General features: G+C 36.4%; 1 protein-coding gene across 3 annotated transcripts in view; it reads right to left on the bottom strand.

Annotated features, from left to right (window-relative positions):
* The window catches only part of DICER1 (dicer 1, ribonuclease III), a 78,779-nt gene that overhangs the window by 18,387 nt on the left and 35,202 nt on the right, over positions 1–25,190 (bottom strand). For all 3 annotated transcript variants that reach the window (XM_037831957.1, XM_037831955.1, XM_037831956.1), the window contains exons 10-22: positions 23,347–23,819; positions 17,041–17,173; positions 14,671–14,913; positions 13,881–14,041; positions 11,147–11,279; positions 9,377–9,452; positions 8,590–8,729; positions 3,602–3,781; positions 3,142–3,355; positions 2,774–2,927; positions 1,645–1,827; positions 1,292–1,397; positions 693–868 (exon numbers count right to left, since the gene is read on the bottom strand). In XM_037831957.1, coding sequence (XP_037687885.1) covers positions 693–868; positions 1,292–1,397; positions 1,645–1,827; positions 2,774–2,927; positions 3,142–3,355; positions 3,602–3,781; positions 8,590–8,729; positions 9,377–9,452; positions 11,147–11,279; positions 13,881–14,041; positions 14,671–14,913; positions 17,041–17,173; positions 23,347–23,819 — 2,372 coding nt within the window. The remainder of the gene's footprint in view (positions 1–692; positions 869–1,291; positions 1,398–1,644; positions 1,828–2,773; positions 2,928–3,141; positions 3,356–3,601; positions 3,782–8,589; positions 8,730–9,376; positions 9,453–11,146; positions 11,280–13,880; positions 14,042–14,670; positions 14,914–17,040; positions 17,174–23,346; positions 23,820–25,190) is intronic.

Raw genomic sequence — 25,190 nt, 5'->3', positions numbered from 1 at the left:
ACTGCCTGGGTTGGAATCCCAGGTCCTCCCCTTGACTAGCTGGGTAACTTCGGGCAATTTACATAACTTCTCTGTGCCTCAGTTTCCACACTTCAAAATGGAGTCAACAGCAATTCCTACCTCAGGACTGTCCTAAGGATTAAATGAGCCAATATAGGCCATGGCATTTCAACGAGTGCTTGATGCATTGTAGTAAGTACTTAATAAACAGAGTTGTCATTATTTCTATTACATTTTAAAGTCCCTTCAATCTCTAGGACATCTTGGTCTTGCGAACCAAATAATCAAAATTAATTTGAGGGGCTAAAAAAAATAATTTCCTTATAATGCAGCAACTTTACTAGGAAGAAAATAATGAAGACAAAAAACATACTGCCGCAATGGCTCTTTAATATATATTTGGTTTTTCAAAAGAACTAACAATCTTCATTCTCGCATCAATGTTCATCATTGAAGAAACAATGAATATTTTTGATCTTAGGAACCCTTGTCCTTTTATAACTTGACAAGTATACAGGACTGATGATCCAGCATACAGATTTTTATTTAGGAGTACACAATGCATTTATTTCATGCATTGTATACACAGGTTTTCTTATAATCTTTTAAAAATTATTTTATAGAAAAGTAAAATTTCAACTTCATTCAGTTCCACTGTAAATAGGATTACATGACCTATGGTCCAGGCGTACCTAAAATCTGCAGGAAGTGCTCTGACTCCCACGCCAGCATCACTGGCTGTCTGGGCTCTTAGCTCCTCCGCAGTCAAAAGGCAGTGAAGGCGATAAAGTATGCTGGGGAGACAAACTGCTTTTCTCCAAAGTGATGCTGGAATTGGATGTATAGCACAGAGTTCTGGAACCAATATCTTTGAGTAAGGAAAAAAGTGGATTGATAAACACATACACAAACATGCAAGAATAAACAAGAAAAAAGAAAAGATCAATTTCATTTATGGATAAAGAAAGAAATCCTAAACCCTAGTAAAATCTAATTTTAAAAATATTTTTAAAATAATCCTTTCAGGCCAAATGGGACTTATCCTAGGATTGACAAGGTTGACTTAATGATATAATTACAGCAATGGGTCAAGTATAAACATAAATTCTCAACAGTTATCAAAAAGATATTTAAATAAAATTCAATGCATAATTTTGATTAAAACAAAACAAAACAAAATCTAAAGGTAAGGTAACTTCTAGAAATTTCACAAATTGCTCAATACATTTGATAATATAAAATCCAAACTTATCTAAAAATATCCTTATACAAGTAACAACTAACTCGTTACCTGTTTATTCTGCAGACTTTCCCATTTGGCTTTCCTCTTTTCAGCACTGCTTAGAGGAAGAGCTTTCCCTTTCTGATTCAAATGGCGTGGTGTCAAAAGATTAAGTCTATAAAGATTTCAAAATAATTTTATTTTATCAAACAAACACAAATAAAGACAAACTCTAGCAGTGGGTTCTCCAACTCCTGGTATCTATGAATCACTGTAGACTCCTGGGCTGCACCCCGAGCAATTCTGCGTGCAAGAATCTCCTGGATTCCAGAGTCTCCAGGTGGGTGGTGGTGATGGTGCCTACCTATCTCTGGAAATAATGCCTCAAGGGAAACCTACATGTCGTTTTGAACACTCCTTACCTTGAAGATGTGTGGTCCACATCCAGCAGCGGCTGGTTAAGATTGGTCAGGTCAAGGTTATACTTTGTTTTATAATATTCTGCAAAAGTTTCATATTCAGGGGAAGGAAATTTACTGAGTGGAGTAAGATCAGTGTACACATCAGCTACATAAAATCGATGAGGCTGATCAAAATTGCGATACCTAAAAAGAAAAGCAATCAGTTACGCTTTGGTCTAAATTAACTATTCTCAAAACATAACTGTTTTTAACATAGAAACAAATTATGATTTTAAAGTAAGAGTTCAAAAGGTAAAAAGTTAACAGTAATGAGAACTTCAATTCAAAAGAAGCTTGAAGTGGACCTGAGACAAAAAGATCTAAATTTTTATCACATAAAAACTGGCTTTCCATTCTCCCTTACTTTATTATTATTATTGTTGTTCTAAGTAGCCATACTTTGATACCCCACAAAAGTTAAATGGCACCACAAATATTTCTTAATTTCATTACTATAAACAGCATAGAAATTTTCCAATATCCAAATAATTGAGTAAATATTTTGTACATTAATCTAAACATGGAAGGAACTTGCTAAAGTAAAATGTCTGATAGTGCTATCTATGATAGTTTGATAACTAACATTTAAAAGAATCACTCTGAGGTGCAAAAATCAAAGAAAGTTTGAATTAGAGCCAGTATTCTAATTCTTTAAAAAGTACCTGTACTTAATTTTATTGCCCAGGAACTCCGTTCCCTAAATATTCACAAAAAAGAAAAAGCATTCTGATTTAATATCTTCATTAAGCTTAAAAATGTTTCCTCATAAAAATTCTTTAGAAACAAAATTGTTATTTATGATCCAATTCTACAATAAGACTTTGGGGATTAAAAAGGTGGAGATTTTAGGAAGAGTATCGGTATCGTTTAGATTATCTTGCCCTTCACAAAGGAAAATTCCTTCACCTACAGTGCTTGAGGTTTTGTTTTTTAGGCAAGGCAACTGGAGAGAACAGGTCCAAGGATGCCTCCATTTTTATTAGTAACATCAATGCCAAGTCCAAGCCCTCTTTTCTTACACTTCCATGTGAACGAGAGAACCTCTGAAACAAGGTGTTATCACCATTTTCCTTTCCATTAAAACACCCACCTTGGAATGATAACTGCATCCTGGTAATCTTCTAATTTAAAAACAAAGGGTGTTTCTTTTGAATACTTTGTACTGGGAATGCCTATGCGAGCTTCAGATTTCTCAATATCTTCCATGAATTTAAAGTCAATGTCCAAAGTGCTGGAGTCATTAACTTAGAGAAGAAAAAAATTCTTTAGCTTGTTAAAAATATAATACAGATAAGATTCTTATGTAAGCTAAATACTCACATATGTATATATGTACAATTTGGATCTTACAACAAAATAAAAGAACTCTGTAGAACATAAAATAAGCTAACTGCCACGTAAAACTTTCATTTTTTAGCTAGTCTAAAAGAACACATTTGAAGTCTGGGTCCTTCTTACCGACATTAAGAGGTAGAACACAGTATGCTGAATCAGCGTCTGTAGGTTTAAATTCTAGTGCAGGTTTTTCAAGCCGAAGAATATGTGAAAATATATACTGATGAAGTCTTGTAATCAATTCTAGCATTTGTAGAGACAACGTGAAACCAGACTTCTTCAACTCAATAGATATGGTAACCTCTCCAGAGCGAGTATACACAGGAAAGTGTGGAATCTTAGCAAAAAGAAAAAGAAACCCCACCCCACCCCCCACAAGGTTAACAGGTTATTTCATTCCATTACAAATATCACTTCAGAAGAAACATGATGCTTTCTATTGGGGGAATAAGGGAGTCACCTCAATTTTTAAAATATTAAACATATTGAGTTAACAAAAGGCACTCCTATATAATTTTTTTTCCTTGTTTAAAAAAAAAAAAAAAAAAAGATATTTTTAACATCATCATTATCAAGTGGCTACCTGAGGTATGGGTTTGGCTGTCAGTATTCCAAAGCATCTTGTGGTATCCTCAGGCGGATAGAGCTTCCGCCTTCTGAAGTTGAGTTCGTCAGGTAAAGGAGTAGTTAAAGCCATTCCTATCACATACAGGTAACAGGATTGATCAGGTTTGGGATAACTACCCCTCAAACATTCTGGAATCTAGAGGTGAAAGAAAAATTAAGCATCAGCTCAAGTAAAATAGCTTCTTTTCCAGATGATTACAAGAAAACAAATTTATTCCTTGCTTTACTAAAAGCTAATGAGAAAAAGCTAAGAAAATACTCAGAGCCCAAGACCTCCTGCTGCAGAAATAAGTATATCTCAGGTCTGGGCTGTACCATGGCCCAAATTCATTTCTGTGAGAATGCATAGGTGATATACAACTAATACCAAAATTATATATAAAATCAAACACTGTAGATCTCTTACTTTAAATGCCATTCATTTAATCTATTTCTTTTGATTAGAGAACTCTTTTTTTCCCATGAGTTTTTTTGTTTTTAATCACTACAGAAATATCAGAAATTAAAGGTAGGCAAATTTTTTAAAACAATAATCCTACCACTCAGCAATAACCTTTACTAATGTTTCGATAAAGTGTATAACCAGTCAGACTCCTTTCCATGTATGTATGTACATAAACATATACACATACATATTTTTTCATTACAAATGGAACCATACAATATAGAGTGTGTCATAATCCAATTATTTTAATTCTCCAGTTACTGCAATGAGAATATCTTTCAGGGGTCACTATGAGTAAGTATCATCATTTTTAATGGCTACCTCATTATATGAGAAATCTATAATTTAATTAATCTGAGATTTTTCTAAACTTTCAATATTAATACAAGCCTATACAGCAGGGTCTCGTTCCATTGTATAAATAATTGCTTCGGTATTTAAAAGGTATAGGAAATACTGGCTAAGAGAGGGTTATGTTTAACAGACTATCAGATAATACGGGCTAAATCTATTAATTAAACAGGATGTAAAGCAATACTGTGCATCTCAGAATGTTTACCACTTGTGATATTTGTCATATAAAACTAGCCCAATGATCTTTGAGGTAAATGTCAGAATAAGAAAAGTGGTATGGGACAAAAAAAGTATTTTAAGATAATGGATAATATTTGTGATTTCAAAAAAACCACATGATTTTGAACTTTGAATATGCTTAGCTGCATGCAAATTTTTTAAAAGCAAAACTCAGTGACAGGGAGAACCTAAGATGGTGGCTAGGTGAGACAGGGCAAAAAAACACCTCTGTGAAAAATACTAGATAAAAACCAGAAAGTGACCCAGAATACCAGTTTCAGCAATGCACCAGCTGGACAAGGTCTGCTAAATCCACAGGGAACGTACACTTGGTGAAACCGGGAGTCTGCATTCCGAAATGAGTGAGTAAGCCAGCTGAAAGTCCCACGGCCGCGCTGTGGTCTGGGGAAACTGGGGGTTGGCATGTGGAGACGGACTAGTTCTTTTAAAAAAAAAAAAAACAAAAAAAAAAACCCAGGAGTGGCTGCAGTTACGATGGTGAGAACCGCGCAGTGAAGCACGGCAGGAGCGGGCTGTGCCAACCTCTCGGTGTGTGGCATGGAGGACAGACTGCTGCTGATTCCCTCAGGCCAGGGGGCCAGAGGGGAGAGCCAAAAGGAGAAAGAAACCGCACTGCTTGTAGCCGGCTCCCTGGAGGGCTGGAGACGCTCCTGCCCAGGGCCGTACCCACAGCCCAAAGCTGCACCAGGAAATCCAGTCTGACGAAGAGTGTATGCCACGGCACTGCACACATACCACAATATCGGCCTTGGACAGTGGCCTTGGACAGTGGCCTTGGGTGCATACACAGCTAGCTGTCCCGGAGCTGGGAAGGCGGAGCTGTGCGAAAACAGGGGTGGGGGGTGGAGACGCCCCATTCAGCCATCTTTGCATCAGGCTGAGAGCACCCCTGCACGGCCCGGTGGCCCAGGGCTTCCCTTGAGGGATGGCATGCATGTGTGACGTAACACAGCCTTCCCTCAGCAGAGGTCCTGGAAGACCACAGCTATCAAGCAAAGCAAATGCCAAGAGGCCAAAAACAACAGAAAATCTTAAAGCATTTGACAAAACCAAACGATATGGAGAACCCATCCCAAACACCCAAATCAAAATATCAGAAGAGACACACTACTTGGCGCAGTTAATCAAAGGATTACAGTCAAAGAACGAGAGCATGGCACAGGATATAAAGGACATAAATAAGACCCTAGAAGAGCATAAAGAAGAAATTGCAAGAGTAAATAAAAAAATAGAAGATCTTATGGAAATAAAAGAAATTGCTGGCCAAATTAAAAAGACTCTGGATACTCATAATACAAGATTAGAGGAAGCTGAACAACGACTCAGTGTCCTAGAGATCCACAGAACAGAAAATGAAAGAACAAAAGAAAGAATGGAGAAAAAAATCAAAAAAATCTAAATGGATCTCAGGGATATGACAGACAAAATAAAACGTCCAAATTTAAGACTCATTGGTGTCCCAGAAGGGGAAGAGAAGGGTAAAAGTCCAGAAAGAGTACTCAAAGAAATTGTTGGGGAAAACTTCCGAAACCTTCTACACAATATAAATACACAAAGCATAAATGCCCAGCGAACTCCAAATAGAATAAATCCAAATAAACCCACTCCAAGACATATTCTGATCAGACTCTCAAATACTGAAGAGAAGGAGCAAGTTCTGAAAGCAGCAAGAGAAAAACAATTCACCACATACAAAGGAAAAAACATAACACTAAGTAGTGACTACTCAGCGGCCACCATGGAGGCAAGAAGGCAGTGGCATGACATATTTAAAACTCTGAGAGAGAAAAATTTCCAACCAAGAATCCTTTATCCAGCAAAACTCTCCTCAAATTTGAGGGAGAGCTTAAATTTTTCACAAACAAATGCTGAGAGATCTTGCTAATAAAAGACCTGCACTACTTCAGATACTAAAGGGAGACCTACTGACAGAGAAACAAAGAAAGGAGAGAGAGATATAGAGAATTTTAACAGACATATATAGAACCTTACATCCCAAATCACCAGGACACACATTTTTCTCTAGTGATCATGGATCTTTCTCCAGAATTGACCATATGCTGGGAAATAAAACAAGCCTCAATAAATTTAAAAAACAACAACAAAATTGAATATATTCAAAGCACATTCTCTGACCACAATGGAATACAAATAGAAGTCAATAATTTTTGATTTGTAACTCCAGTATTTACTTCCTACATGATATAAAATACACAAACTCTAATGACATATCAGTGGTTTTGGACTCAGTGTAAAATATGTAATTTTTGACAAGAACTATATAAAGGTGGGGGAATGGAGGAGTATAGGAACATAGTTTATACGTCCTATTGACGTTAAGCTGGTATCAAAGAAAAACAAGATTGTTATGGATTTAAGAGGTTAATTTTAAGCCCCACAGTAAACACAAAGGAATTATCAGAGAATATGACCACAGAGATGAAAAGTAGAATATGGGTTATGAGAAATGGGGGAAGGGGCAATGGGGAGTTAAGAAATGAGTGTAGGGTTGCTGTCTGAAGTGAAAGGAAATTTCTATTAATGAATGGTGGGAAGGTGATAGCATTACAACATTCTAAATGTGATTAATCCCACTAATGGAATGCTAGGGAGGGGATGGAATGGGAAGATTTAGGCTGCATATGTTTCCACAATTAAAAAAAAAAAAGACAGTCTAAATAGATGACAACTGAATGCCAAGGATGATCCTGGATGGGATCTGAGGATGGAAGACAGGAGGCTCAAAGGGACACAGTTCAGACATAAGGAAAAAAAAAAGGGAAATATAGAATGTAAGCTTTGTATTAATGTTGAATTTCTTGAAGTTCTTAGCTGTGCTTAATGGGATTGCATAAAAGAATGTTCTTGTTCATAGGAATTGTATATGTGAATTGCAGTGTTTGTTCAAGGATGTGTGCAGCTTGCTCTCATATGTTCAGAAGACAGAGCAATAGATGACGGATGATAGGGAGGAAGGGAGGGAGGGAGCGAGAGAGGGAAAGAGAAATGGTGTGACAGCATGTTAAAGTTGGTGGATCAGGGTATCGGGGGAGCGGGGTCTGCGTATGCTGGAGTTCTGTGTATGGGGTTTGTATTGTTTTTGCAACTGTTTCTATAACTTTGAATTTATTTCAAAATAAAATTTAAAAAAAAATCACATAAATAAAATAAAATAAAATAAAAGCAGTGTACACCAGAAAAAAACAAAAACAAAAACAAAAACTCAGTGACAATGTAAAAACGAAAAAAAAGGTTAAGGTGAAAGTAGACAGCAAACTTTTGTTTGAGGTTCTTATGACACAAAGTTTGAAAATATTAACAAATATTTTAAAAATAAGTACTTCACAGCAGTATGGCAATAACTAGAAGTCAGATTAGAAGTATTTTAGTTAGGATCAAGCAAGGCACATTCCACTGAAAAAAACACATTTCATTCACCTCCCAGGAGACCAGATTCTAACCCTGACAGCTATTTGTGCTTCTACCTTTCCAATGTGCCCCAATCTTCAGAGGGCATCTTTTCAGGTGCCTATTTTATCATATAAATCCTCTTTTGTCTTAGTCCCAATCATATGGAAAATAAGAATCTTACTCCTAAAATAAATGAAACAAAAAGTATCTCTTTAAAGAAATAAACTCATTCCGGATAGAATCTGATGGATGAGTCTAAGAACCTTTATGAGACCACCAAAGGCAGCGTCTCAAGTGGGAATGAGCACAGAATGCACATATGAAAGCAAAGAGCCTGGTCTGAGAGAAGTTGTGAACAGGGGAAATGAGCTGAGGTCCATAGAGTGGGCCAAATTATAAGGGCCTGGAAAGCCAAGAAGATGAATTCAGATTCAACACAGCAGGAAACAAGTTGGCAAAGGCTAGATTTTTATTTGGTTGTAATCACTACTAACTGCTTTGGGGTAGCACTGTCTTCGTTTTGTGGAACCTGGCCTTCCTGGAACACTGGTTTCTTCTTCATCATGTAAATCAAGCTCTTCTTCATATTTAACAGTCTCTTTCCCAACCGGCATCAAATGGTCATCCAGTTCACCTGAGAAATTTAAAAAGAGTACTGACAATACACAGTCCAGATTTTGCCTCTCTAATTAACTTGTAAATAATCCAGAAAAGTACTACGTTGGGAAGCAACTGAAAGAATAACAAGAACAAAAGCACCGTCACCGCTTTTAGTAATGTGAACTTAATCAGATGTGATTCTTAAGGCAAAGCCTATTTTTTCATTCATGTATTCCCTTCTAAGATTCAAAAATAAAACACCTGAACACGGAAACAGCACAAACCATCATTTCTAAATGATAAACGGCATAGAAAATTAGTCTTCCCATTTTAAAAAATTAATTTATACATTAGAAGAGACTAATATGAGGGACTGGTACATTATAACAGAAACATGATTCAACAGATCAGAGAAGATCTTTATGCATTCAAAAGAGATCAGTAAAGGGAGAAAATAAATCACAGTTGTTTGCAGTTGAACTGCAGAAAACAAGGAGCTCCTGTAACGTGGTACAATCTTCAAGTTACCTAATCCTTACATCTATATTCACCAGAGCACACCAAGACAGCAAGTTCACAGCTCTACAAAAGCTTTATAGATCTATAAAGCCCCTGCAATGCTTTTTTACAATGTTTGTAACAATTTATTGTTATTTGCATGTGCTTTTCAAATATCCTTACCAATTTTGTGCAGTTTTTCACAGCAAATGAGAGCTACAACTCTCTCAGCTAATCGTACACAGTTCATTGGTGGACCCTGAAAGTAACAGAAAACCTTTTCACTGTATATGTACATAGCTGTAATATCACAAGCACATAAAACCATCTACAAAGTCATTGCCTCATATCTTTTTTTCCTGTTATCCTTGGTTTTTTTTTTTCTTGCAATTTTGTTGAGCTACATGCACATACCTCACGATCATCCAAAGTGTACAATCAGCACATATAATCATTATATAGTTGGTGCATTTATCACCACAATCACAATTTTTGAACATTTTCATTACTCCAAAAAAAAAAAAAAGAATAAAAATAAAAGTAAAAGTAGAACACCCAAAATATCCCACACCCCCCACATACCCCCCATTATTCATTTACTTTTTGTCCCCATTTTTCTACACATGTCCATACACTGGATAAAGGGAGTATGCGCCACAGATTTTCACAATCACATGGTCACCCTGTATAAGCCATATAGTTGTACAATCATCTCCAAGAATCAAGGCTACTGGATTACTGCCCCATATCTCTAAGTTCAATTTACCAGAACAAAATTCTTTATTTTGAAAAATGCCAGCAAGTTTTAAAAGTCCTCATCTCCATATGTGAAATATGCATCTTTAAAAATCCTGCATAGCAAAAACTATAAGAACTGTAACTAAGATCTTACAATTCTGATGAATTTAAATTTCAGTATTTTAAAGTATCTTATTTTTCTTATTCTTATAACAAAAAACAAAACAAAATTATATTGGGAGGAAACTGTAACATGGACCGGTTGACCTGAACAACCTCATCAACCTCATGTGCAATAAAAATGAGCTGTTTCACAGGTGAAATCACTGCCCTCCCCACTATGTGGGATCTGACACCCACAGGTGTAAATCTCCCTGGCAATGTTGAATAGGACTCCCAGGGAGGAATCTAGACCTGGCATCATGGGATGGAGAACATCTTCTTGACCAAAAGGGGGATGTGTAATGAAACAAAATAACCTTCAGTGGCAGAGAGATTCCAAAAGGAGCTGAGAGGTCACTCAGGTAGGCACTCTTAACGTACAATATAGATAACCCTTTTTAGGTTCTAATGGAGTAGCTAGCAGTAAATACCTGAAACTATCAAACAACAACCCAGAACCCTTGAATCTTGAAGACAATTATATAAAAATGTAGCTTATGAGGGGTGACAATGTGATTGGGAAAGCCATATGGACCACACTCCCCTTTGTCCAGTGTATGGATGGATGAGTAGGAAAACGGGGGCAAAAAAAAAAAAAAAAAAGGCACCCAGTGTTTTTTTACTTTAAAAAAAAAGAAGCCATTTCAGAGTATCTGGAAATCAGTGTTGGGACCAAGGACAGCAGTTACAGAAAGGCAGATTTTACAGTCAACAATAACAAAAGAGCTAGAGCAGCTCAACTACATTTAATGAGCTCTCTGTCACTGTAAATATCTAAGCCACAGCTGAATCATTCTGTCAAAAATGTTTATGTTGATAAGATCTTGGAGGAAATTCCAGAGGTATCTAGCCCAATTCTAAGAGTCCATTAAGTTATACAGCCTACTGAAGATTTTAACATGTAGTTTACTGCAACAGAGATGCATAAATCTACTCTGACAAGTAGATTTTAAAACCAAATTTACCTTATAACTTGTGCAGTTTTACAGAAGCTGAAAAAAATCCATTAATGACATACTTTAAGGGCACAATCATTTCTTTCTCTAAACTTACAACAATGGAGGCTCGAAGAGGTGAGTTAATCGGCAGATAAAGAGTTGAATAAAATGTACCATCAGGCAATTCTCGGGTTCTACATTTAGGAGCTAGATGAGTAAACGGATCACTTGGTAATCTAGCACAGTATCTGTGAAGAAAAAGAAAAATTTTGATGCTGAATATACAACTGAGAATAGATAGGAAAATTTGCATTACTATTCATAATCTAAAGTTTGGTTTCTTGTGCCCCTCTTTCCCTCTCCTGGATTGGTATTTACATTTGGAGTTTGAATTTCATTGCCTCAAACTGTCACTGAAGTGGACAGCGCAGTCCAAGAGAACTGTTTGCGAGCATGCTCCGTATCACCATCCAATACAGTAACTACCAGCTACATGTGGCTACTGGGCACCTGAAATGCATTGAGTGCAACTAAGGAACCGAATTTTTATTTTATTTTATTTTATTTTATTTTAAAATTATTTAATTTTAAAATTATAATATGAATTTAAATAGCCACATGTGTCCATGTGTCTACTGGACAATGCAGAAAGCATTATTCTGAATTCATTAAGAGAACATATTGCCTATGTTTGTTCCTAAATAATTTTATATTTGCCAGCAACTATCAGAGCCTGTGCAGGGAAGGCATCAAAAGAATGCAAGACAAAGTGCACTTACAACGAGGGCATTACAGTAGGAAAACCACCAAGGCAGCACAAGGAGATGTCTGAGAGGGGCAGCAGGGAGCCTGGAGGGAACTGGGGCGTGGGTAAGGAGGGTGCTGGGGCAGGAAAGCAACACAATGGGGGGCCAGGACCCATGCAAGGAAAGTGTCAGAGTGGATGGCAGCCCTGTGAGAATTGAGGCTGTAAAGTGAGAGCACCCGACCTTAGCGGCATTCCTACAGAATAGAGCTCAGTTATATATAGGAGAATTGAGCATATAAGTGACTACTGTGAGGAATGGGACCAGCTTTCCCACTATTGAAGGAGGAAGGTACAAAGATGGAAAAGAAATCTAGAACGAACCCTCTGGTGACGGAAACTGGAGGTGTCAACAGATAGGTAGTTAGATACAAAAATAAATATAGATGTAAATGTTTGTGTAAATCTATACATACATATATTTTCCAGCTCTGTCCACTAAAGAATCTAGTAGCAACAACACCCAGTGGCAACAAATACTCCTAGTGCCCAGGTCTTAATTTCTAAACACCCCTCACTCTCCACTAAATGAATCAGAGCCTCTTGGATAAACAGTCACTTCCAAGGCTGAAGCAGGGAAAGTATGAATTGAGTCCAGAAAATCTTATGGGGTTGTAAAATAAGAAAGTACTTATATAATAATGGTACATGTTAAAAAGATACAAAGCTAGATAGAAGGGGTTTCCACTGGCCAAATCTGGGAAAATCTTAACATCAAAATAAATAATAAACTATAGTAACATTATATAACCCATGGAAGAAAGTAAGAATTCATGAGTTCGGACTGAGATAAAAAATAAATAAATGAATGAATAAATGAAGAGAAGAGAAAGCTCTTCCTTACAGAATGCCCACTAATAAATGTGGAAAGAATAACAGAATTAGAAAATCACCATTCAGCAGCCATCACAGAAATAATTAATTTAGGCAAGAAACATCAGTGGATGCTTAAACTAATGGGTGAAACTGGGAAGAGGAATAAATTTTATATAGTCTCAAAGTATCTCCTTACAAAATACCAATTATAAACGGAGAAAAGGTTAACTTTACAAGTACTGAAAGCTGGTAGTCCTTACTCAAATTATCAAAGGTAGCACCACTAGTAAGGAGACAAAGCAACATCATGCACCACTGGGTCAGATGGCATGAAAACCCAGCATCACTTCAGTGGTGTGCTGGCCAAAAACCTGGGTCTTACCAGGAGAAAATATCAGATAGATTCAAATTGAAGGACAGTCGACAAAATGACTCACTTAATCTTCAAAAGTTTCAAGGTCATTAAATTCAAGGAAAAGACTGAAGAACAGTTCCATATTGGAGGAGACAGGGAGACGTGACAAGTGGGTAGAACCCCTGATCCTGGATTAGATCCTTCTGCTACCAACGATGCTCTCACAACACTTGAATGGGTCTTTCCGTGTGAACGATACATGAGAGTTCTTTGTGGTACTCTTGCAGCTTTCTTAAGTTTGAAATTGTTTCAAAATAAAAAGTTTTTTAAAAAAATCTTATTTTAGTCCTTTATTCTGCTTCTGAATGAAATTATCTTGATATATAATAAAGGTATGTATCTGCTTTCATTAGTTCTTAGAAATGTTATCATACTAGCTCAGGACCAATATAGAATACACTCAAAAATACAAATTAATTTTTCATATTCTTACATCATTATTGATGGAAAATTCAGCATTACCCAACATTTACGGCACAAAACAACAAATTCCAGTATTCTGGTACTTAGAAAAATAATGTGCATTATAAAATTAAATTAAATCTAATCAAAATAATGCCTTCGTTACAGCCTCATCAATGAGTATGAAATGTTTAGTACACAATACTGTTTTTGCTTTTTGTCCAAAAAAAAAAAAAAAGGAATGACAACAAAAGTTAGCTTCTTTTCTTTCTCCCATCAAAATATTACATGATATAAATGAAAAGATTGGTGATTGGCTGCAAAATATAAATAACAATACAATACTCAGAGGTTTAGGCTTAATTATTGCAATACTCATAGGTTTTCCACATCAGAGTTTTGATGTCATACCTGTTGATATGTCCAATGGCTGTGTTGATTGTGACTCTTGGACCCCCATCATCAGGCCTCAGCACATATGGTGGGAAAACATCATCATCATCATCATCCACCACAGGCTCAACATCAGTCTCACCAGCATCAACTGACTTGGAACATTTGTTTCTCAAGATCTGAACATTTTAAAAACAGAACTTATGATGAGAACAAACATCTTCCTTGCCACTGGTTAATTACCCGCCTCTGCACCTACAGAAAAAGGCTTTCTTCGCATTAAACATCTAGCTCCCGAAACATACTTTAACACCCCAAAGTCAGCTGCTACAGAAAATTTCTCCCAATAAATCCCTATGAGACACTCACATACTGGTACAGGGATAACACTGTCCCATACCTATATACCTGGACACATTTACACACACACACACACACACACACACACACACACACACACACATATATATGATTTATGGTCTTTCATAAGTATAGGGACCTCTTCCTTCCCGAATCACTCCACAACTCAAGCAATTAGCAGCCACTACACCATCCACCACATTTAACAGAATGCTTTCCCAGGCAATCTTCCCCAATAATCCACATGAGCATTTCACTGCTATTTTATAGTGAGCTTTCAAACACCTTGTCTAATACTGCTGGGTCTTTGTCCATAATTATTCTCATATGATGTACACATTGTGCTCCCCTGTTGAGACTATTCTCTATAGATAAAATGGTTTTCATCTATTTCTATGCACACAAAGAATGATAACTTAAAGATGCCATATTTACTTTTGAAACTTACCTTTTCAATAGCTTTGTAAGTTTTCAGGTCTTCTTCAAAGCTTTTTATTTTGTCGGTGTCTGCTAACATTACATAATTAGAGATTGGTGCCCTTGCTCTTCCCTTAGACTGAACGTAGGATCGATACTCTGTGGGCAAATCAAAACGAACCACCAAGTTGCATTTTGGTATATCAACACCTTCTTCTACAATACTTGTTGCAATAAGCAGATTGGTCTCGTGTGCTCGAAATTTCCTAAGAACCTGAAAAATATCCAACAAGAAAAGCAATTCTAAGAAACAGATCTAAATTTCTTCACAACCATTAGCCTTATAAAATTCAGAGTAACACACCAAATAATTTCCAAAGAAAACAATACAGTAAAAATAAGCAACAACTGTCATTTCTGACACATACTCTGGATGTACTAAATGTTCTAAGGCCAGACTATAGAAGACTAAATGACGAAAACTTGGTATGCATGGACACACGGGCAAATGAACTATGATTTACTGACAGTAGTTTTCAACTGAATGTACCTTAAAAATCAAAGGGCCTTTCTACTTTACAGAAGCAGCCAGGTACAAACCATGGAAAGCCTTCGGGTTGAAAGGGCTGGCTTCTTTAATAAGCACAGTGAATCAAGTAAAGAATGTGACCAAATGAAGCCATTCTGGAGTCCTGTTGACATTCTGACTCTTCATAATTATATATATGTGATACTTTGCCAACATCCCTCCAAGGCTGTCAAAAATCTTTCACTAAAATCCTTACACCACTTGGAATTAAAAATTACAAGCTAGGTATTATTTTTTATCTGCCATCTTGGGAAATATTCAGTTGAAGGAGTCAGAACTATGGCGAAAAAGTAAAAATTTTTCTCACTCTAGATTTAAAATATACACGATTTCACTATCCAGGATAAGTTAAATAACAAACTAAGTTGGTTTTTTTAATGTCAGCTCTGGCTTTTGGACACTCCAAATGTGGAATATTATCAAAATGCTATGCACACCAGTGTTCACAGCAGTATTCACAACTGCCAAAAGATGGAAGCAACCCGAGAGTCCATCAACAGATGAATGGATAAACAAAATGTGGTGTATACATACAAAAGAATCTTATTTGACTGTAAAAAGGAATGAAGTTCTGACATATATGACAACATGGATGAACCTTGAAGACATCCTGTTTAGTGAAATAAGCCAGACACAAAAGGACAAATGCTGAATGATCTCACCAATACAAAATAATTAAAATAAGCAAATTCGAAGAGTCAGAAACTAGAATACAGTTACTAGAGGGTGGAAAGAAATGGGAAGGTAATGTTTAATTGGCAAAATTTCTGTTTGGAGTGATGGAAAAGTTTTGGGAATGGATGGTGGTGATGGTAGCACAACATTGTGATTATAATTAACATGGCTAAATTATACATTTGAATGTGGATAAAAGGGGAATTTTAGGTTGTACATATGTTACTAGAATAAATTTTTTTTTTAAAAAGTAGGACTGTACAACACAAACAATGAACTAGAATGTAAACTATGGACTAAAGTTAATGGTATAATTATAAAACTGTTTCATCAATTGTAGCAATGGTAGCACATTAATGCAAAGTGTTAATAACAGGGAAAACTATGGAGGAGTGTATGGGAACTCTGAATTTTCTGCAAGATTTTTCTGTAAACCTATAGATTTCTCTAAGAAAAATTAAATGAAAAAGAGAAGAAAATGCCTGTCATATAGTAAGTGCTCAATAAATATTTGTTAAATGAGTAGGGTTAAAAAGCTATGAGTCAGAAAATTATTCCAACATGAATTATTCATAATTATTCATCAATTATTAATTTTAAGTTAAATAAACATTAAAAAGAAGGGTTTTGCTTGTTTGTGAGCCAGAATACTATCTTGGGTTTTAGCATTTTTACTCTGCTTTTCCCCACATTAAGATCTTAAAAAGCATGAAACAAAATTAAGCTAAAATCTATAAAATACAGTATTATTTTTTTAAAGTATTTAACCAAGGTAGGACTTAGAATTGAAATACAAAGGAAACCCCTTTGAGGAAAAGATTTCAGTTTGTTGCCTCCTAGTCTGAACAGGAGTTACAGTTATAAACACTTCAGCTTTCTATGGAATGGAATTGTGTGCCATCAATCCAATAAAGGAATGAAATAGTTGATGACAATTAAGACACAAAATTGATTTACGAGACATCTATTTAATTCTGAGCATATGATTCACTACACAGCAACTTCATAGGAAAGAGCTATCCTATATAGAAACAAGTCATTGCTGGGAAATTATTAAGACAGGAAATTCCTATGGACAGACTTTGTCTCTGTATGTTCTGAAAATTTTTATTGTACAATTATTTTAATCTAAGATACCTCTTCCTGTTTTCTGAATTCTGCTTCCATCTGTTTGTTACGAGGCTGATTCTTTCCAATGCCATGTCCAGTTATAAAATTGCTGCTGATATAAGCCAACTCTGGATCTTGTTTGCCAGCTTCCTTTATCAATCTAAGAAATTATACACATTTGGAAGTTAAACATTTCTGAGGAGAAAAAAGTTAAACTTTTGTTTGTAAGGTCTCTCTTAAAAATGGAAATAAATGGATTCTTTTGCCAACATACCTAACAAAATGGTCTTGGTATTTTTTTTTCCAACTAGCTTAAACAGACATCACGGCCACTCTTCAACCCACAGATCTGCGGACCAAGTACTTCTAATATCAAATACAGGGTTGATTTACAATGCCAAACAAAATGATCATACTACCTCAAACTTTCTGATTGGTGATGATGACTTTAAATAAAGACATGGCTCAAAGGGAAAAAGAGCTAGGTAGAGAGAAACATGTATCCTCATACACCTTGGCTTCAGGACAAGACATTATAATGATAAAAGCTATGTGCAGCTCAAGGCATTTCTCTGAACACACACAGCTTGAAGCAATAGTTGTGACCTTCTCTCTACGGCCATGCTTATACAAAACAAGTACCAAACACTCTGACTCAAAGAGAGAACTTCTACAGCAAAGGAAATCTCATTCCCACTCTACGTTTAATAAAAGAATTCCAGCTGTGTATGAAAAAAAAAGCACGACTATTTCTTTTAGTCTTACCCCATACACCCTACCACTACAAGTACAGCTCTTGTAGCCATTGTAGATGGAGTGAAATGCCTCCATCTATTGAAAAGCATCTCAATTCCCAATACTTTCCTGCCTCCAGGATGCTGATTGCTCACCAAAGCTCTGTATAATAGAATACTAACTTTAGCACAGCAGTGCCAAAAAAATCACCACCCCTTCCTGTCAGTGAAAGAGGAGAGACTCCCCAGCTTTGTCCCTCTTCCTGCCTGCTTCTCTGTATTAACCCAGAGTGCTAGTGACCTAAGGCTGGCCTTCTAGCAAAGAAATATAAAATAGCTACAGGATGGGATCACCTTACAAGGGTACAGAAGGTTAACAGTTAGTGTTGCCATTACAGCTATTTTGGAAATATCCACACTCAAAAACTCAGCACAGAGGATAAATGGTTCCACACCTGATGATGTAAGTGATTCCATATGGTTCTTCTGAAGTCATACAACACAGTATAAATTTCTAATAGAAAATTGCATTTTTTAAGTCAAATCACCCCCTACTCCCACCCCCCACCCCCAAAACATGAAACAAACTAATATCAAAGAGCTGGAAGAAACCTTGAGTGGCCATCTAGAATACCTTTCTGTCTTCCAATCAGTAAAACACTTGCATTCTAGGTTAATTCTGAGAGTCTGTTCTACAGGTCAAGTACTTAAAATTTACAGAAACAGAAACTTCCTTACTATGTTGTAAGGTTTGTTTAACTATTATAACAACATATGATGTCTGTAACAAAAAGCAGTGTTACATGCAAGCAAATAGCATGACCAGAAGTCTAAATTATGAAACAAATTATCTTAAAAATGATACACATATAAATTTTAGTATAAAACAGCACTAATGTGAATATAACAGAAGTTAAAAAAAAAAAAAGCATTTCCAATTATTCCTAATTAAGTGAAGAACATATTGTACTTTGCCGAAATGATCAATCTGGCAGACTTCAATTAGCTGAGATATGGAAGCACCAAGAGTAAATGTATTTCCCCTTGCTGAAATCTACATCAATAATGTAGAGAACAGAAGAAACAACACATTAATAGCCAATATCTCCTGTAAGAAATAATTAAAGCCACATACCTATATATGCATATATATATATATACATACATGCTGATAAAAGTTTAGAGAGAAAAAAACTATTCCTCTGTTGGATGAATTTACAGGGAGGCTAACCATGTGCCATGACAAAGCAATAGGCCTCAAGGAAACAAAACAAGTGTCTGCTGTTCTCAGGGAGCTTATGAGTGTATACCACAAACTGCTTAAAGATTTCATGGTACCATAGAATTAGTAAGAAAAAGTCTCATATGTTTCTTTTTATTATCACACTGAGCTTATGCAAATTGTTCCAGAAGCAAACTGTTTGACACACTATGCTGTTCTCTAGTGCACAGTGCTTAGAACCAGGTTTTTATGTGGGGTTTTTTTGGTATTTCCTATCCATTGGAGACCAATATTTTTGTAGAATTCCAAAAAAAGGAATTACCAACAAAATGAAATTTAAAGAGTATTAAAGTTCAAATAACAATTCTTATTATATTCAACAGACATAAAAATGTCAAACTACTATAAACATTTCCAAAGGCTCCACCCAATTCTGGCACTGAGCTCTTGGCAGAGTTCAGGGAAGCATCTGCGAGCTGGCACCGGCCAGCAGACAGGCCAGGCTCCGAGGGGCTCTGTTTGTGTGCATATGTGCTCTGCCCCCCCTCAGTTAGACTGGAAATAGCATGACCAAAAATAGGAAGTATGAATGGTCACTTCAGAATAGTAAATGCACTACTGAGAAATGTAATATGATAAACATGCTGAATTACACAGACAGCCGTAAGGGGAAAAAACCTCAAAGATAGAAACCATCATTTGAAATCTCTACCAGATACCTGAAGTATGTTATCTACAATACCTTTAATAGTATCTCTTACACCTTATATTTTCTTACCAATGTAAGAAAATCAAATGTAATTCCCCTCTGATCTTACAAAAAAAAAAAAAAAAAACAAAAAACTATCACAGTTTCAGTATCCCCCAAATGTGTACATAAAGAACATAAGAAATTAGCGCCTACTCTGTGCCAGGTAAGAAACAGCCATTTTTACATACATTGTCTCATTTGAACCTTATTAACAACAACCCAATAAGGGAATGAGTTATTTTTTTTTTTTAAAGATGAAGAAACTGAGGCTTAAGAAAAACAAATTTTACAAAATACAAATCTAAAAAGTAGGTAGAAATAAAAGGAACCAGGGCACCTTGGAGAAATGATTCTAGGGCTGGGACACCAAAAATACAAGAGCCTGGAGCATCTCATACCAGAAAGTAAGGAAGTGCTCAAAAAACAAAATGATGGGACATGTCAAAAGGACACAGGAGCTAGCCTCAAAGCTCCCAGTGGCCAAGGCTGGAACAATGTGAACAACAGAACAAATAAAGGAGCACTAAATTTAACCCAAAGTACACAATAAGCATGAGACCACCCCGATATAAATACATAATTCAATGAATGGGGGAGAAAGGTCTTCCTTACAGGAGAATTCCAAATATATGTAGACCCACCCCCTCTCTTAGAGACGGAGTTCAATCCTCCTCCTCCCATCCCCCTACACCTACCCCCTCTCCACCCCTCTGATGGCCTAGACTTAGTGACCTGTTTCCAAAGAAAAAAAAGGAAAAACAGTCATGGTACAGTGGAGACACCTGGCAACCACTACCTTGGCCAAGTGATGTCGTCTAAAATCCACCAGTGGTATGTATGTTGATGCCATGAACCCCCTGATATAAGGTGATGACAAGGGCCTTTCTCATGTATGGCAATCTTTCCAAAATTCTCCAACTTCATCTAATCCTGAGAAAAACATCAGACAAACCCAAACTCAGGGGCATTCTACAAATACCTGACCAGTGTGCCTCAAGACTGTCAAGGTCACCAAAAACAAGGAAATAATGAGAAACTATAACAAAGAGGAGACTTGAGAGACATGACAGCTAAATGCAATATGGTACACTGGATTGCAAAGAGGGTATTACTGGAAAAATCAGTGAAATCCAAATAAAGTCTGGAGTTTAGTTACGGTAATAAACCAATGTTGGTTTTTTAGTTTTGACAAAAGTTTCATGGTAACATAAGATGTTAAAAACAGGGGAAGTGGGTGGGGGGTATGCTGTAACTCTCTGAACTATCTCTGCAACTTTTTTTACAAATCTAAAATTATTCCAGAGTGGAATGTTTATTAGGAAAACAAGGGGGAAGAGACGGAATATGAAGCCAGGTCTGTCCAGTGCCAGTATCACACAACACTAGCAGATTACATGGTGGAAAGAACACTAGACTTGGAGACTGGAAGCCATTTTCTGCCACTTGACAGCTCTGTGACTGGGGACGGCAAAAGTGAGTCTTGGTTTCATCTGTAATATGATAAAAACAATGACCTCACTCTCCCATAGAGTGTTGTAAAAATTAAAAGAAAATGTATAAAGTCAACTTATAAACCCTAAAACCTTATATAAATATAAGGCTAAAGAGAACTGTAAACATACAACTGTACCTACACTTAAATATAAAAGTGGTTGTGACTTATTTTTTATTTAGGAGAGTAAAAAATTGCACAAAAACTATATATTGCAAAAGCTTATACTCCCACGAAATTGTTCCTCCCATTAAACTGATGGAAGGAAAGAGTCTGAACTTCAGTAAGTTTTTCAAAGCTTATTAAAAAGCTTACTGGAATAAGACCTCTATTGTACAATTAATTAGCTGCCTATAAAGTCAACGACCTCAGACCACTCTTGATTCATCGTACAACACTAAATTCTAGCCACATTTTATAAAAGTTGATCACAATTAATCTGATCCTCAAAGTGAATAAGAAGTACCTGACTGATTTTGGATAAACCTTTTCAGGCTAACATTCCTGCAATGAAAATTGGCACACCTGCACATACATGCAGAGAACAGGGGAAAGAAAGAAAATTAAATCTCATTTCTTCTCTCCAAGCCCCAGAAAATTTACTCAATCTTTATACCATCTTGTATTGCAATAAGAAGGATCTCTACAACTAGGCTAAGAAGTCTGCCACTGTTAAACTTTTTGACCCCTGCAAGGCCTCTCCCGTTATTCTAAAAGAAGAAATCATTTCTCTTGACAGTCATTCTTTCCCTGGTCTGTCTCATAGCGCTCTTTCCACTGTAAAGCACTGGTTTTTAGGGTCTGGGATGGCCAGGGGCATCATGACTGAAGTAAGTGGAGGAGGATATCAGGATTCTAGAATTGTCTCTGTCACTGACTAGCAATTAAACCTAGAGCGAATCACCTCTTCCGAGGCCTTTCTCTTTTTTACAAAAACAAGTGGGTTGGATTAGATAGCCAGTGAGATCCCTTTCCAATCTTAAACTTCTGATTTAAATGTAATTCACTACCCACAGTTATTTTATTTTATATTCATTAGAAGGATCAGGGCCAATGACTATGAAAATTACCAGAATAAAAATTCCCAGATGACTACCACAGAGTCCAATTTCTCGTTACTCAAAAAACTTTTAAAACCCTAAATATTCAGCAGCAGTTAAGGAAAAAAAAAAAAAATTTACCTCAGGAAACAAAGCTTAATTTTTCCTCAGAGATCACTACTTGCAGAAAAAGCTCTTGGGGATCAACTTGGGCCAATTACTTATCTCACAGAAAAGTAGACTGCCCTAACTACAAAATAAGGACCCTTTTTTTTTCCCAGAAAATAACAGAGCATCTATCTACCAACCCAAAGGACCATACATTGAGTGATCATTTGGAGTAGAGTGCTACTTTGAAGTAGAGCTCCTTGGCTGCGTCTAAATGCAGGAAATATAAACTTTTATTAATGAGGGGGTAGGTGCCTGAAATCAAAACCGAAAATTTGGATTCATCATCAGCTTTGCTAATATTCTCAGAACTCTTCCCTAACATGCTTATTCTCTCTTGATTCAGAATAATTTAACATATAGTCTATGAATCAATCCAAACTGCAAATCCAGTTGTTGTTCAAAACTTTTTCCACTGCAGACTTGCAAACTTGAACCAACATATTTTGTAAGAAATAAAAGTTAACATAGAATAATTAGCCACAATAATACCCAGATAAAATTTATCCTAAAATTACTAGATAAAGATTGGTGTGATGGTGTGAAATGCTTAATATCTAACATATATGGCAAAAGACATATGCCTAATTAAATATCTGAACTGAATTTAACTGAACTGAATACAAAACAACAAACGCTTTAAACTAATGTAATGTAATTGTCTATACTCTATTTTGGATGGATTAGCATCCTTTAAGAAAAAAATCTCAGTCAAGTCAAACTTAGCCTTTGGGGAAAGCTATTATTTATCTATATCCTCTCTGTCAATCCCAGTGTAGCATTACTTATGAATTATGATGGTACCAAGTAAAGGACACTTAAGTACCCCTTATGCTAGCTCTCAAAGCTACCATAGCATATCACTTCACAAAACAAAAAGCTGCTTTGTTCTAGTATGGAAACAAATGTTAATCTCAGAGATTTACCTGTTTAAGACAACTGCTGTATATCTTCTCTCCACAAAAATAATCCCACATAAAATATTGGTAAATGGAGAAGGAAAATTTGTCTCTGGCTTTTCTTTTTCCTCAATTTCTTCATCCTCATCATCATCCTCAGAATCACTCCAAGACACATAATTATCCTGATTTCTATTATTATACCACTCAACGCTTTCAAACTGCTGTCGCTCATATGGTTTATATTTGCGTAAGATTTCAAGCAGTTTTATTACTTTTGGAGTTACAAACTTCAGGTCAAGTGAGGCAGGTGAGAAGTGCTCTTCACATAGTGCATGTATTTTCCTTAGGAAAGTGTCTGTAAACAATAAAAATTTCCTGTGCAGCTCCTCTTGTTCATGCTTGATGTATTTCTGCAGTTCTCTTACCATCATTCCAGCTACCTTATCTGCACACCAGGGTCCCAGAACTACCAACACTGCACGACAGTCTGATAGTATCTATAAAAAAAAAAAAGAAAAAAGCCAAATGCTAAGCAATATCATGTAGCATCTTCATATGCGGTTTAACTGGGATTTAAGTTGTCCTCAAACTGCCCCTTCAAAATAATTTTACCCCACTAATAGCAACACTGAGGTAATTCCCTAAAGTTGGGGGAAAGGGCCATGGTCTTCTCAAGCTCCACTTTTCATATATAGTTATGCCTGAGTAATCAGCCTGCCACCCCCTCCCCAGCCCTGGTGAAAAGAATCAAAGGAACTAAAAGATGCAATCATACAAAGTAATAAAACTTCATTTAATTATTTAGAACTACAACCAAGTCATTTATTTCCAGGCAAATTATGTAAGGAATTATATACACATATAACATGCAAGGAATTATATATAACAGAGTAATTTTATTTTAAGTATCAAGGAAAAACAAAACAATTTTCCTTGAACTTTATCTACAGATAATATCCTCTGGTTTTATAAATATATTACATTATAATGAACATTTTTAAAAAGAAAGACTAGGAACTGTGGATGATTTTTGGCCAGTCTATATCTAGTACTTCTCACTGCAATGGTGAAAGAGTTCTAAAACCACAGTACAATTGTGCTCCATTATCATCTCAATGGAAACAACACCAATAGGTCAGGGCTCCTTGACTTTGATTTCCAGGCTACAACCAGATTCTGATCTCGGGGCCTGCCCAGAGTTCCACATCTTACAACCTGAGTTCAAAGCAGAATGTCAAGCCACAACCAGGCTACAACTGAAGAATGGTCAATTCTGCAGGCAAGCAAAACACATACTTGGTTGAACACATATATAATGAGATTTCAAAGTCTGAGAAAGCCTCGACATTGGTGCTCCAGAAAAAAATGAGCAGGAGAGAAATTCAGACCAATTTCTACAGTACAACACTAACACTCAGAAATGTCTACAAAGTCCTAGGGCAGTGATTCTTAAGCTTTAATGCAACAGCATCACTTGGAGGGCTCGTCAAAACCCAGACTACCCAACCCCACTTCCAGAGCTTCTGATTTCTGATTCAGTAGGTCTCTGGTGGGATTCATAATTTGCATTTCTGTTGGAAGCTCCTGCTGCTGCTGGTCTAAGGCCCACATTTTGAGGACTATATCCTAAGGGATCTCTCATCAAAGCTGTACCGCTCAGGGACGACAGGACCTTATCCAGTCACACATGTTAGCAAAGAACAGAAAAGCACATTTAGTCCAAGAGTTTGAGCAAGAACTAACTCACCTGACAGAAGAGGAAGAAGAAGAAAGGAACCACTCCTTATACTTAAATACCCATGACATGAATCCTAACTCATCTCTTCCCTGAATCAGGGAGGTCTATACTTAATAATATAAATGTCTAT

The sequence above is a fragment of the Choloepus didactylus genome, chromosome 4, assembly GCF_015220235.1.
Source record: "Choloepus didactylus isolate mChoDid1 chromosome 4, mChoDid1.pri, whole genome shotgun sequence".
Taxonomy (NCBI): Eukaryota; Metazoa; Chordata; class Mammalia; order Pilosa; family Megalonychidae; genus Choloepus; species Choloepus didactylus.
This window is presented reverse-complemented; position numbering and strand designations above follow the sequence as displayed.